Genomic DNA, 15537 nt, shown 5'->3' with positions numbered 1-15537 from the left:
TTTTGCTCTAAAGAAATCGGTAACATTTAAAAATAGTTTTCATTGAAAGAAAATTTAAAACAATGCATTAGCAACTGTCTCCCAAAAAAACATGGAGCTCTAGACCTCATTGTTTCATTAACTACTGATTCCTTTTTTCTTTTGGTTATTATCCATTTAAAGCTAATCCAAATTAAGGACAGTTTCAATGGTCTTATGATGGAGAAAGCCATTTGCACCTAGAAAGAAGACTGGGAACTGAGTCTGGATCACAACATAGTATTTTCACCTTAATGTTTGCTTGCTTTTTGTTTTCTTTCTCACTTTTTTCCTCCTTTTTGATCTGATTTTTCTTGTGCAGCATGGTAATTGTGGAAATATGTGTAGAAGAATTGCACATGTTTAACATAAATTGGATTACCTGCCACGGGAGCAGGGTGGAAAGAAGGTAGGGAGAAAAAATTTGGAACACAAGGGTGTCTGCAAGGGTGAATGCTGAAAACTATCTATGCATATGTTTTGAAAATAAAAAGCTTTTTAAAAAGAAAGTCAACCCAACCCTTGTTTGGCAGGTTAAAAAAAGAGGGAAACAGAGTAAATAAAACAAAGTACAATAAATGTATTCTTTGAAGTATTAATGATATTCAATTTCAGGATTCTGAATCAAACACCATAATATTGAAAGTATTCCTCAGTGTAATAGGCATTCCAGGAAATAGGCAAGAAGCAGTGAGTCTAAAAGAACACAAACATTTTAGTATACTGCAAACTGTCTAATGTAGGATTCAACACTCACTTGTGTAAGGATATAAAATAACCCATCTTTAATTTTCATTTGCCTAAAATTTTGAAAAAAATTCTAAACTATAATACTTAATATTTTTTAAGTTACAGAATTTAGCAAGAAATTTTAAATTCTTACTTATCAAGAAGAACTTTCTGATAATCACTAAGAACCTTGAAAACCCTTTACTTTTAAGGTACTATTCACATTTGCCAGACTAATGATTTAATATGCAATATTATCATATTTCTACTGTACATTGCATTATTATATTACACATACACACACATATAAACATATATACATATTTAATATAAAACATATAATGACAATAAAAACATCCAAAAAGGGGAAAGCAGGACATGTAAAAAAATGTCTTCTAAAGTCTAGCAAAATGTGAATGGTTTATATATCATGAACTTACAGTTTGTTTTAAATTTTTGCAAAGCAGCATATATTGAGCTTTCTAAATAAGGAAGACGAAGATTTGGTGAACAATGTTCAGAGCTTCAAACAAGGAAAATTATACTTATGAAAACGAGTTCAAGATTACATTTTAATGACAAAGAACATATTTTTTTCTCCATAGAGTATTTCAAAGACATAGGATAAAAATGGGTAAGCTGCTTTATTAAATGTGAAAAGTTTGGCCAGTTCATTTTAGCTGGATGTTTTACATTAAACTACTAATATGCTTGTTCAGCTAGTATAAACCCCAAAATGAGAGACCTATATGCTTAAAACACACATTTTGGTCAAAATAAGTACACTGTAGTAGGAATTCATGTACCAAGAGGATTCCCAAGGACATCTCAAAGCTATTCAGCTAACTTAATTTTGTCAGTCTTTCTGATATTTCTTTGTATTTTATAGTCCTGGAAGAATACATTGTTGATCTTGAAAGAAGAATCTGCCTGCTTCTTTCAATAGTAGAGGGATAAAAAGGATCTATGTATGGATGAGACCTTGGGACTCACTCCAAGTAATAAAGGAAATATGAAACACCAGTGGAAGAATTCAACTTCACAATATTAAAATGTGTTAATTTCCCAGGTGTTACCATGTATCCAGATGAGTAGCAACAAAGATATAGCTAAAGAGGAATGTAAATCAGATTCCAGGAGATTAAATCACCTGTTAGAATGTTAAATTCATATCATTTTATTGCATATTTTAACTTAGAGCATATTGAAGAACTTATTTTACTGATTTTAAAGAGGATTTTAACATGTAGAAGGATAATGATATTAGAATGTCTTACCCAAATGAAAATCTTCACACCTCATTCTAGGCTATTTATTGTGCAATAGTGCTTTGTACTTAACTTGTTTTTCCCTATTAGCACAACACATAAAATGTACCTACAGCAGCCATTGAGTTTAGCTGATCAATATAGAACTCAGGCCAACTTGTAGCTCCCTTGTTTTCTTCCTGATCCTAAAAGAGGAAAAAAAAAAGATAGCAAAAATTAGATAATAGAAGAATAATATCATCTAATAAATGTTTATATGTACATTATTCCAGGGCAATGCTAAAAATGAATGGATGACATTGTTTTTCCTAAACTTCCAGCAAAGCACAAATATCAAGCTACTGAATTAATCCTCCAAAATGCCCATCTGACCAGGAACATATTCCTGATGTCATACCCTCTGAGAAAGCTACAAATGTTAATAACATAGCCCCTGAAGGACACTTTCTGGTTCAAATAGTATATTGAAATAACGCAAATACATTTTACATGGTAAATCAATTGTCTGTTCTTGAAGAGAACCAAAGTGACATTCTGTTAGGGTCAAGATACAGTGTATCCAATTGTCGCTGATAAAAACAATGCTAGCTTGAAATGCTCTACCACAACTTGGGCATGAATAATCCATATGAATATTTGGAGTAGAAATGTCTTTTAAGTTTGTGTATCTTTCTTTGGAGCTCCTGCATGGTAAAGCCATATCTTCAAAGATATTTTTCAAATGACAGGCCCTATAAGGCAAACAGTTTTACTGACTGATTAAGTGGTCTCTAAATTCTGAATTGTACCAAGTATAGTATAACAAGATGACCAAATATAAATAAAGCTATAAACAAACAAAAAAAAGTCCTAAATCATACTTCAGGATTTCCACCATCAAAATTATTATCATTATCACAATTTATGTTTAAATAGTGCATGATTTTCAAAGCACTTATATATGGTTTTTAATTAGTGCTCATAACTCTATAACATAGAAAGGGCAGCTATCATCATCATGTTACAAATAAGAAAATGAGAGATATTATGTGATAAGCTAAAAGACACTTGGAGAGAAAGACGCAGAACTGGTGATAGAGCCTCTTCATCACTGAAAGTATTAACTACTTACACGCTTGCAATTATATTATATTCTACATTGGTTATTGAGACTCTAGGGGACAGTTAAAAAAAAAGATTCATTTAGAGGTAGCTTGCATTAGATGAAAATGGAATAAAGAAGAAAACCACAGAAAAATAAGTGAGGTTCCTATATCTTGGTAAAGGATTTAGAGAAGGGGAATTTAGATTGACTAAAATGAAACATATAGTAGACCTGGGGTTAGAAGTGAGAAGTTTAGGGCCCCATTGAGCTACCTGATCTTAATCCTGACATTAAATCCAAACCTGTTTCAGTCTCTTGACTAAAACTCACTCAAGACCCACATACTACTATGAATCATTGGGAATTGTTAGGACTAGGGTCTGATTTGGAGTTGGGGGATAGGGTATAGAGATGAGAGAATTGGAAATTAAACATATTGGTCAATAGTTCCAAATATTCCAGCAAACATTTATATTATAGATGCATGTTTAGATATATACAAAGGAAAAGAGAGGGGGAGAGAGGGAGAGGGAGAAGAAAAGAGAGGAAGGAGGAGAGGGAGAAGGAAAAAGAGGAAGACGGAGAGGGAGAGGGAGAGAGGGAGAGAGATGCATGTAAGTTATTATAGTAAAATTATCCTTCATATGAAAATAATACTTTTGGGAATTTCTGAACAATAGTACAAGGGTAATTAAAATCAGTACAAGTGTAAAAAAAAAGTCTAGAAGTCTTTTCCGGGGTTAAAAGTACCAAATTATCTCACGGCTTGGAAAAAACAGAACTTAGACACTTCTTTAGTTTGATAGTTATATATATTTTTTATTTTTCTTCTCTTTAAAAAGTTTTTTTATTTAGCTTTTTTTTGAAAAATAAATTATGTTCCAAATTTTCTCCCTCCTAGCACCTTCCCATCCATTGAGAAGGAAAACAATATGATATTAATTATACATATGAAATTATGCAAAACATAGTCCTATATTTTCAGAGAATGATTACACAATTTCTATTAAACATTTCTGGGGAGGGTAAAGAACTGTGCCAATTGTTTACTATTTACTAATGAAGTAGCAGATACATCTGTAACATTTGATTTAACAGCTAAAAACTAAAAACTAACACTATGAAAAAATATGGTTAAGGGAATATTATTACTATTATGACTATTATCTTGAATCCATCTCTACCTATTGGATCATTGGAGCATTTTACTCTGTTCTTATGTAAAATACCTACCGTGTGCCAGGCATCCTTCACCAATAGAACATTTTTTCAGTCACTTTTTAGTTGTGTCTGATTCTTTGTGATCCCATTTGAGATATTCTTGGCAAAAACAAAAACTGGACTGGTTTGCCATTTACTTCTCCAGCTCATTTTATAGATGAGAAACTGAGGCACACAGGTTTAAATGACTTGCCCAGGGTCATACAAATTATCTGAGACTAGATTTCAAATTCATGAAAATGAGTTTAAATTTCAAACCCAATGCTCTATCCATTCGGCTGTCCAACAAAATACTATTATAAATAAATCTTTTGAAACAGAGCTATTCTGAGGGGAGGAAAATTAGTTTCAAACTGAACTGTTATATAATTTCAAGTAAAAGGGATAAGCATATAGGCACACATGATTGTTTTAAGCTGGTAAGTTTATATTTAATAAGGTCCTTGAACTTTATTTAGGAAGTAGGCAATAAGGATCCACACTTAACACCACATACCAAGATAAGATCAAAATGGGTCCATGACCTAGGCATAAAGAACGAAATTATAAATAAATTAGAGGAACATAGGATAGTTTATCTCTCAGACTTGTGGAGGAGAAAGAAATTTGTGACCAAAGATGAACTAGAGACCATTACCAATCACAAAATAGAAAATTTTGATTATATCAAATTAAAAAGCCTTTGTACAAACAGAACGAATGCAAACAAGATTAGTAGGGAAGCAACAAACTGGGAAAACATCTTTACAATTAAAGGTTCTGATAAAGGCCTCATTTCCAAAATATATAGAGAACTGACTCAAATTTATAAAAAATCAAGCCATTCTCCAATTGATAAATGGTCAAAGGATATGAACAGACAATTTTCAGATGAAGAAATTGAAACTATTACCACTCACATGAAAGAGTGTTCCAAATCACTATTGATCAGAGAAATGCAAATTAAGACAACTCTGAGATATCACTACACACCTGTCAGATTGGCTAAGATGACAGGAAAAAATAATGATGAATGTTGGAGGGGATGCGGGAAAACAGGGACACTGATGCATTGTTGGTGGAGTTGTGAACGAATCCAGCCATTCTGGAGAGCAATCTGGAATTTTGCCCAAAAAGTTATCAAACTGTGCATACCCTTTGATCCAGCAGTGTTTCTATTGGGCTTATACCCCAAAGAGATACTAAAAAAGGGAAAGGGACCTGTATGTGCCAAAATGTTTGTAGCAGCCCTGTTTGTAGTGGCTAGAAACTGGAAAATGAATGGATGCCCATCAATTGGAGAATGGCTGGGTAAATTGTGGTATATGAATGTTATGGAATATTATTGCTCTGTAAGGAATGACCAGCAGGATGAATACAGAGAGGCTTGGAGAGACCTACATGGACTGATGCTAAGTGAGATGAGCAGAACCAGGAGATCATTATACACTTCGACAACGATATTGTATGAGGATGTATTCTGTTGGAAGTGGATTTCTCTGACAAAGAGACTTAACTGAGTTTCATTGGATAAATGATGGACAGAAACAGCTACACCCAAAGAAGGAATACTGGGAAATGAATGTGAACTATTTGATTTTTGATTTTCTTCCCGAGTTATTTTTACCTTCTGAATCCAATTCTCCCTGTGCAGCGGGAGAACTGTTCGGTTCTGCAAATATGTATTGTATCTAGGATATACTGCAACATATTTAACATATATAGGACTGCTTGCCATCTTGGGGGGGGGGGGGGGAGAGGAGGGAGGGAGGGGAAAAAACGAAACATAAGTGATTGCAAGGGATAATGTGGTGTAAAAATTATCCTGGCATGGATTCTGTCAATACAAAGTTATTATTAAATAAAATTAAATTTAAAGAAAAAAAAAAAAAAAAAAAAAAAGGAAGTAGGCAATAGATGATTGAACAAACACCAGAGAAATGACTTTGGTGTTGTACTCCATTACATTTCAGAATACCACTGGATACAATTTTTATATAACTAAACAAAATGACTGGATTTGCGACCTAGATACCAGGACCTAGCTCCATTATATTTGTATTTTCTTTCCCCTCTTTCCAAAGGATTATTAGCTAAACTTGAACATTACCAGATTATTGAAGAAGCCCAAATCCACAGCTGCTTCAACAAAGTTTGGAAATATAAAAGGATAAAATGATTCTGGACTGAGGCAAATTTCCAAAAGTCAACCAAAATCACATGTACCTCAGAGATCATGTGAAGGCCTGCCCAATTTAAACTCTAGTCGTCACTGTTACAGGAGAGAGGTTTTAAATCAGATAAGCAAGATTAGTGTCTGTACAGAGAGATTCCTTTACATGTTGTAAGAATGCAGTAATCTAAACTGATTATCAAAAGTAAACTAGATACGGTAGTCAAAATAGAAAAGATGGCAAGGAGGGAACCCTTCACAGATGAATTTGAGGTTTCATACAAAATAAAGTAATTCAGATAGAAGTCTTAAAATATCTTTCTCAATAACTTGCTTTGTTGAATGTATGTCATTTACAGGTTCTTCATGAATCCATGACTTTTAAACTATTCATAAACAGCAAAGAATCCAGTAATTCATATCCTCTTAGAAATAACAAGTTCTATGTCTTATGAATTTTATTTATTCCTTTCATTCTCTCCTAAATCACTTCATCTTCCAAATCATCAGACACCTCAACATATCCATTCCTTTTAATCTCTTTCAATCAAGGATGTGATTAAAGAAAGAAAAAAGACCATATTTTGCTAATTAATATGAAATATTCTGTGACCAAGTCCATATACATTCTTTGATTCACAGAAGAGATCTATCATTTAGATTAGATTAGGTTTAGAGGTCAGCTCTCTGAGGAAATATATTTATTTATATTTGTCTAAAGAAATTACATAGTTGGTATGAGCTGTCGCAGGGTTTAGAACATATATCCCATTTTATGGGATTATGCTATTCTTGCTTACTTTTGCTTATTGTAAAGTTCTAGCATCTTAGCAATGTCTCTCTTTTCAAAAAGTTTTCATACTTTTTCTTTTTTATATCAAAGTGAATTTGGAATGTCCTTTTCCTTCCTTCTCTAACCAGTGAGTCTACTTTGACTTTTTCTGACAATACAGTTTCTCAGCTTTCTAAGAAAGAAAGGAAACATCTTTGTGTCTCCTGCTGTGAAAAGCTAAGTCATTATAATTGAACAGTTTCCTTGTATTATTTTTTCCATTTATCACATTACATAAGAAGTCACTCCCCGCCCCCACCTCGGTTCTGCTTTCTTTTCTCTCCAAGAATTGATACAAGTCTTTCAATTCCAAAGGATTTATGACAAAAAATGCTATACACATTTAGAGAAAGAATTGATGGAGTCTGAATGTAGATTGAAGCATTTTTTTATCTATGACTTCTTTCACGTGACTAATGTGGAAATACATTTTGCATGATTGCATGTTACTGAACTGCTTCCTGTCTCAGGAAGTGAGTGGGAAGGAGATAATTTGAAATTTAAAATTTTTTAAAGTGAATATTAAAAATTATCTTTACATGTAATTGGGAAAAATAAAATATAATTTAAATAAACAATAAATGAATGAATGGATGGATGTAGTATATTAAGCATTATCTGATAGCACAATAAAATTCCATTACATTCATTTACTACAATTTCTTAAATTATTCTCTAATCAGTGAGTGCATGTTTTGCTTAGAAGGAAGCTATGTGGAATAATGGATATAGCTCTGGGCCTGGAAACCCAATTTCAAATTTGTTCTTAGAAACTTACTAACTTTGTGACTTGAGCAAGGCATTTATCCTGTGCTTTTCTCAGTTTCTTTCACTGTAAAATGGGGGGAGAGATGAGAATTTTTCAACTTATTGGATTTATGGTGATGATCAAATGAGAAAATATTTGTTAAGTATTTAGCACAATGCCTAGCACATACTAGACATTATGTAAATACTTAGTTCCCTTCCCCGATTTCTGAGTTCTCAGCTATCACAGAAAGTGTCACTATGAATATTTTGGAAAATAGATGAGACTTTTCTTTCTGTCCTTAATCTCCTAGGGGTATATGCTTAGTGATGTGAACTTTGAGTCTAAAGTTATGGGAAATTAAGTAAAAATATAAATGTCTGTATGTACACAGGCACTGTCTGATTCCAAATTGTTTTTCAGAATGTTTAGACCAATTCCAACTCCTCTAAGGGAGTACCTATCTTACTATGGCTCTTCCACCATTGACTGAATCCATTTTTGTCATCTTTCCCAATATGCTGGAGATTAGGCAAACCTTCAGAAATATTTTAATTTGCATTTAATTTCTATTGTTAATAATCTTGTATATGGTAAATATTTTGCAATTTTTTAGTTCATATTCTTTGATCATTTCTGGTCTCTTTTAGCCAATATACAAATTACATCATTCATTAAATACAATTAGTGATACAACAGCTATATTAGTATACGTTGAGTCATATTCACATCTACATAGTACGCCTGTTGTTCTCAGTCACAAGATACAATGAATTCTCTTGTGAAAAGACAATAAGGGACCTAAGAAGTGGAGAATTTCCAAACAAACAAAATGGCAGTAATGGTCAGCCATTAAAATTCATGTTTATGAAATAAGTGACAACACTAACATTTTTTGAATGTTACTGAATCAATTTTTAAATTTGTTAAAAGAATACTTAAAAGGTATTTTTGGAGGGATTTTATCTGTGTTCTGATTAGTATAGGGGATATAGTGAGGAACCCCCTTTATTGATGCATCTCAGTAACTGTTCTTATAGTCTTCTTTTTCTTTTTTTTGCTGAGGCAATTGGGGTCAAGTGACTTGCCCAGGATCACACAGCTAGGAAGTATTAAATGTCTGAGACTACATTTGAATTCAGGTCCTCCTGAATTCAAGGCTAACGCTCTATCTACTGCGCCACCTAGCTGTCCCTGTTCTTACAATTTTAAGATGCCCTTGCTCTTATAATTTTAAGAGTCCCCTGTGGCACTGAAGGTTTAAGTGACTTGACACAGAGTCAATGAGCCTATTTTCCCTAGCTACAGGAAAACAGTTTAGTGGTTTTAAGGAGGAAAGAGATATTATAGAAGGACATTGGACTGATATGGTTGATGCATTTAGCATTATGATGTATTTAATACCTCTGGTATGAAGTCTGCTAAGCCCTTTACAAGAGCTCTTTCCACTTCTGGTGTCCAACTGATCCACCTAACTCTAACCTATGGCTCCAAAAAGCTATACCTTGCACAGTGGCCACACCCCAGCAAACCATTTCATCAGACAGGCTAAACCAGGTTGTATATAATCAAAGGATTTCCAACTCTATAGTAAGTTCAGAGAATGTCTACCCCAGGCATGTAAAGACTTCCTTCCGCTGATAGAATGGGCGGATGAGAACAATTTGTTCCAATGGCCACGAAAGTTGGTGAAGCAGGTATTGGGAAGTGCTTAGGGCTTGGTTAGATACTGAAGACACTAAGGTCATCTACTGCATCTTGAGTCATCACTAGTCATCTCACTCTGTCCTGCCACTGGACAATGGTGATTTTAGAGGAGAATGAGGCAGATGACTTGGTGCAACTCTGCCTCACTTAAATCCAATTTACACCACCAAAAATTTTAATACAGTTTTAAGACTTCCATAATGGCTACATTCCTGTAAGTGAAAATATTAAGATGTAGTTGAACTCAGATGAAAGGCAATAAAGGCAATGTGTTTCTCAAAAAATAGACAATGAAATACAACTTTCTTTTAAAAACATAGGGGAGTGTGTGGGAGGATAGGAAATGAGGGTCAATAAATAATGAGTATTGTATATGTTGTCAAATATGATCCATATTGATTTGGTTTTTCCTTTTTTTTTTTTTTTTGGACTAGATAGTAGGAAGAATCTAAAGGGTTGGGAATAGGACTGGAGTTTCAGGAAAATCCTACTGGACTGACATAGCTTACAGAGTTAGCACTTTCCTGGCTCAGTCAAACAAACATAATCACATACCCAACAAGCATTTTTAAGGCACAGAAGAGTGTAACAATATAAAATAAATTACTTCATCATACCTCCTTATGCTTTATCAAATCTTTGATATGTTTGGTCTGTTTGCAATTTTTAGCCTAGCTGGTTAATAAATTAACACATTTTAACATATCTATAAACTCTTAACACCATGTGGAAATCCAATCAATGGCGTCAATGATCTTTGCTGCCTCACATCTTGTTCCCAGATTTGCGGCTACCAGACCAGTTTGTCAGAATGCTAAAAAGCAGGTTTTGATATAACCTGCTCTTGGGAAAACAATCAAAGTATGTTTATGATTTGCAATATAATGCTTAATGTGAGACTATAAAGGAAACCTCTGCTAGAAATCAGTATTAACAATGTGGAGAGAATCAAGGGAAGTAAATGATAGGCAGATTTTGATATTTCAATCAGGAAAATATTCTTAAGATAGGGAAGAAGTACTCTAATGAGAACAGCATTCATTATCTTCTAGAAATATGTGTTCTGTTTTTTTCTTACTCATAGAAATAACTAATAGCCATTTGTGATCTTAAAATTATGTCAAACTTACACTGAAGAAGTTGACTACTGGTCAATACTGAGGAGAAAGACTTGCAAAGAATATATGCGTGCCACATTGTATTGAGCTCCTCCAATACACTTTCTACTAAAATCTGCTTCATGAAATAAGAGTTTCTGGTGGGATTATCTCTCTGCAGTGAGCCTTTTTTCCCCCCCTGTATCCCCAGTGGTATATATCTGGCACAATGTAGAAAAATAACAAATGTTTATTGAGTGACTGATTACAAGAAGACTACAGGACAGCATTCACAAAAAGAGTGTCAGGATTAAAATATCTTCACTGCTAGGATAACAGTGAATTAATACAGGACTGTAGGGCTGATAAAATTGCTGCAACTGCATTTGTATTTGGGAATAGAGGACAGAGAGAGGAGGAAGCCCAGACAGGCATCAGAACAACATGGATTTCAATTTGACACCCACTATCTACGTGAAGTAATTTAACCTCTCATTTAGGAGATCTATAAAATAGGGATAATAATAATAATCTCAAGTGCCTACTCCACAGGGTTGTTGCAAGGCTCAAATGAAAATAAGTGTAAAACACTTTCAAATCTTAAATACTAAAAATTACTATCTGCACAAAATATGAAGAAAGAGAATTTCACAATTTCACAAGGAAATCCTGACCAGAAAAAAAGGAAAGATAAATGCAAGTTAAATAAAAAGGGACTGATCAACCTATAATTATTAATGCCATAAATAAGGCTTATTTGTGCAGATACAACATTTTATACTTTACACCTGCAATTTAGTCATATATGGGAAATGGTGAATCGTCCAGAGGAGTTTCCTGTGTTTTGGTGATGGCAGGATATTCATGTATCCCATCGGTCAAAAGTCTGCTAAAGATGGAAACATAATTTGCTTTAGTTGGCATGGAAGCCAGAGGGCAGTAAAGTTCAAAGGAGAGTTAAAGGGTATTACAGACTGAACCAAAGTTGTCCTTTGTTTATCACAATAAGTGACAAGTGAACTTATCATTATGTCTTGTTTTCATACACAGTAGTGTTGGTAGGGTTTCTTTTTTGCCTCATCAGTACATAAGGGGAATATTTTCCATTTTCCAAAATCCACTTATAATGAATGCCCTACAATCTTTAGTACAGTATAGTTCTTTCATGAAGCTCTTCACAAGATCTGCAAAAAGGAAAGCTAAATGGTACAATAGATAGGGTGCTAGACCTGGGGTAGGAAGTCCTGAGCTCAAATCTAGCCTTAGATGCTTATGTTACATATATACTTATATACATGATCATGAGCAAGTAACTTAATTTCTTTTCTTTTTCTTTCTTTCTTTCTTTCTTTCTTTCTTTCTTTTTTCTTTCTTTCTTTCTTTCTTTCTTTTTTTTTTTTTTACTGAGGTCATTGGGGTTAAGTGACTTGCTCAGGGTCACACAGCTAGAAAGTATCAAGTGTCTGAGGTCAAACTTGAACTCAGGTCCTCCTGACTTCAGGGCTGGTGGTCTATTCACTGCACCACCTAGCTATCCTTAGTAACTTAGTTTTTGTCTTGTTTCTTCATTTGTAAAATGGGGATAATAATGACTTCTATCTCCCAGGGTTATTCTGAGTATAAAATGAGAATATTTAAAAATAATTTTGCAAACCTTAAAGTGCTAGGTAAACACTAGCTATAATCATTATATTTATGCACGTTGGACATTTTCACTTGTTAGAAATTTACAGAAAAACCTTAAATCAACATTATTCCTCATTGTAGAAAACACAAGAATCTTAGGATATTGTTTAGATGTTAAGTGTTTAGATGAAACCTCAAGAGAGAATTTGGATCCCACTGGACTAAGATACGGTATTTAGTATTTACATAGGGCTTTAGATTTGAAACTATTAACTTTTGATCTTCATAACAACCCTGTGAAGTAGGTACCATTACTACCCTATTTTCCAAATGAGGAAACAGGCAGAAAGAACTCAAGTGACTTGCCCAGGATTACATAAGCTACTAAATTTCTGGGGTAGCATTCAAACTCAGATCTTGACTCCAAGTCCAAAGTTCTATCCACTCTGCCGTCAAGCAGCCACATTTTTATCAATATTATTTATGTGATGTTAGGTTTCATAAGAACTACCTTCTCATCTACTCCTTGAACATCTGATATCATTTTTTTCTTTATTGATAGAACTAAACCACATATCATTTTGAACCTATAATGTTTAAAGCTGATAGAGTTAAATGTTATCTTTCAGATATGTATGATGCTGCCAAATTGGGAGAGCTTTCTTTAGTAGGTTTTTGGTATCGACTGGTAAGAGTTAAGGCTTCCTTTTAGACTAAGATATTTCCCATTGAGCTTACTGGTATTCCTAACATTGAAATTATCACTAATGATCTAGGCAAAACAGATATTACTTAAGTAATGGCAATATAATGAGTGAATAATACCTAAAATTAGGATCCCAAAAGGTTTAACCACCCTGAAAAAAGCTTCTATCTTCTTCATGGGTTTTCCCATAATTTCTATGGCTTTTGTCATCACTGGAAAATGCCAGTGTTGCTTAGTACTTCCTCCCAAACTGTTACTTACACCAAATTTTTTTAAGGAAAATATTTTCATAAAGCACATTACTACAGTTAGCTATACATGGAGAAAAGGGTGAGATACAGGAACCTTGTGCCAAGTCTATTCTAAATAGATTATTTCTGGAGGTGATTTTCTCTTTTGTGTATATGATTCAGGAGTATATGATTCTGAGAAAGAGATGATAGGGACATTGTAGCACTTAAGACAAATAGAAAGCTCCAGAGTTTTTTCCAGGATGTCCAGTTTCTTACTAATTTCTTCCCTCTGCCACCAACTATGTAGAAGAAAAGTCTCCACCTTTACCAGTTAATTAGTGAAAGAAAGCTGGGTAGCCTACTGGATAAAGAATTTATCCCAGAGTAGGAAGTCTTGATTTTAAATTTGGCCTTGACACTTACTAGCTATGTGACCCCTGGGTAAAGACAATTTCAGTTTTCTGAGTTTCCTCATCCACAAAAATGGGAATAATACCTAGCACTTTCTTCTGAAGGTTATTGTGAGGATCAATTGAGAGAATATTTGTCAACTCCTCTGAAAAGTTTATGGTACTATGTAATTGTTAGCCATTGCTGGTAAAAACATTAACAACAATAATCAGAAAACCTTTTTAAAGTTACCCAACCAACAGGATGATTTCAGAGAGACCTGGAGAGACTTACATGAACTGATGCTAAGTGAAATGAGCAGAACCAGGACATCATTATACACAGCAACAAGAAGACTATATGATGATCAATTCTGATGGACATGGCTCTCTTCAACAATGAGATGATTTAAACCAGTTCCAATTGTTCAGTGATGAAGAAAGCCACATACACCCAAAGAGAGGCCTGTAGGAATTAAAAGTGGACCACAACATAGCATTTTCACACTTTCTGTTGATCTTTGCTTGCATTTTGTTTTCCTTCTCAGGTTTTTTTTTTTCTTTCTAGATCCAATTTTTCTTGTGCAACAAGATAACTGGATTTATCATATATTTTAACATATTTAACATGTGTTGGACTACCTGCCATGGGGGGGGGGGTAGGGGAAAGAAGGGAAAATTTTGAAATGTAAAGTTTTGCAAGGATCAATGTTGAAAAATTACCCATGCATATGTTTTGTAAATAAAAAGCTTTAATTAAAAAAAAATAAATAAAGTTACCCTGTGGATAAGCCTAAAAGATTCATAAGTCTATCTTTGTTCCAGAAGATGCATGTCTTCTAATCTCGCTAGGCAAACATTTATAGCACCCAAATATTTTCACATGACTATTACTATAAAAGAGACCAAAGTATAGCCCTCAGACAGTTTAAGAACTTGGGAGAAACAAGTCAAAAAAACAAAAATAAATAAATAAAGTAAAAAAGAATGCTAGATTTGAAATCAGAGGACCCAAGATTGAATCTTCATTCCATTACTAGCATGATAACCTTAAGAAAGCAATGTTATGTGTCCTCGTTTCTTTATCTTTAAGAAGTGGTATGAAGACAAAGAATTGTAGAGTTCTTTTTACTTTAATACCTAGGACCTAGAATACACAGCAATCAGAGAAGAGGGAAATACATAATATATCAGGAACAACTGATGGGCACATTCTCCAAAAACACTGGATACTTATTTTTATAGCACTGGCCTTTGAAATAAAATGAAAGAATCGTGAGTTCTAAATTGAGTTCCTTCTATTCATGAGGAGGAGAAAAATGCCGTGAAAGCTGGAATAAGGTTTTAATATGCTTTTGTAGAAAGTTTGCAGGCTATCCTGGAACTTTCATCAGGTCTGAGATCAAAATAATCACACAGTTACTGCCAAAACAGATGATAAATGGTATGACACAGCTTCACAAACCAGTCTTCTTTATTTTGAACTTCACCAAAGCAGGGAATGAGGTATTTTTGCTCATTTGGAAGGAGTGGAGATTGGATGCTAATTAAAACAAACAACAATAAAAAAAAGTGTGTGTGTGTGTGTGTGTGTGTGTGTGTGTGTGTGTGTGTGTATAAAATCATCTGAAAATGTTTTCATTTCCTTGTTGTTCTCTCCATCTCATTCAACATCCCCTAATTAAAGAAGGGTTTTTCTTCTACTTAAAACATTAGGACACTTCCAA

At 33.9% G+C, this 15537-nt stretch overlaps 1 protein-coding gene across 4 annotated transcripts in view; it reads right to left on the bottom strand.

Moving 5' to 3' along the window:
• Window positions 1-15537, bottom strand: part of DAAM1 (dishevelled associated activator of morphogenesis 1) — a 207286-nt gene that overhangs the window by 72692 nt on the left and 119057 nt on the right. For all 4 annotated transcript variants that reach the window (XM_051977752.1, XM_051977756.1, XM_051977753.1 and 1 more), the window contains exon 4: window positions 2129-2200. In XM_051977752.1, the coding sequence (XP_051833712.1) occupies window positions 2129-2200 (72 nt within the window). The remainder of the gene's footprint in view (window positions 1-2128; window positions 2201-15537) is intronic.

Source organism: Antechinus flavipes, chromosome 2 (assembly GCF_016432865.1).
Source record: "Antechinus flavipes isolate AdamAnt ecotype Samford, QLD, Australia chromosome 2, AdamAnt_v2, whole genome shotgun sequence".
NCBI lineage: Eukaryota > Metazoa > Chordata > Mammalia > Dasyuromorphia > Dasyuridae > Antechinus > Antechinus flavipes.
The sequence above is the reverse complement of the archived record's forward strand: the minus strand, read 5'-3'. Positions and strand labels throughout refer to the sequence as shown.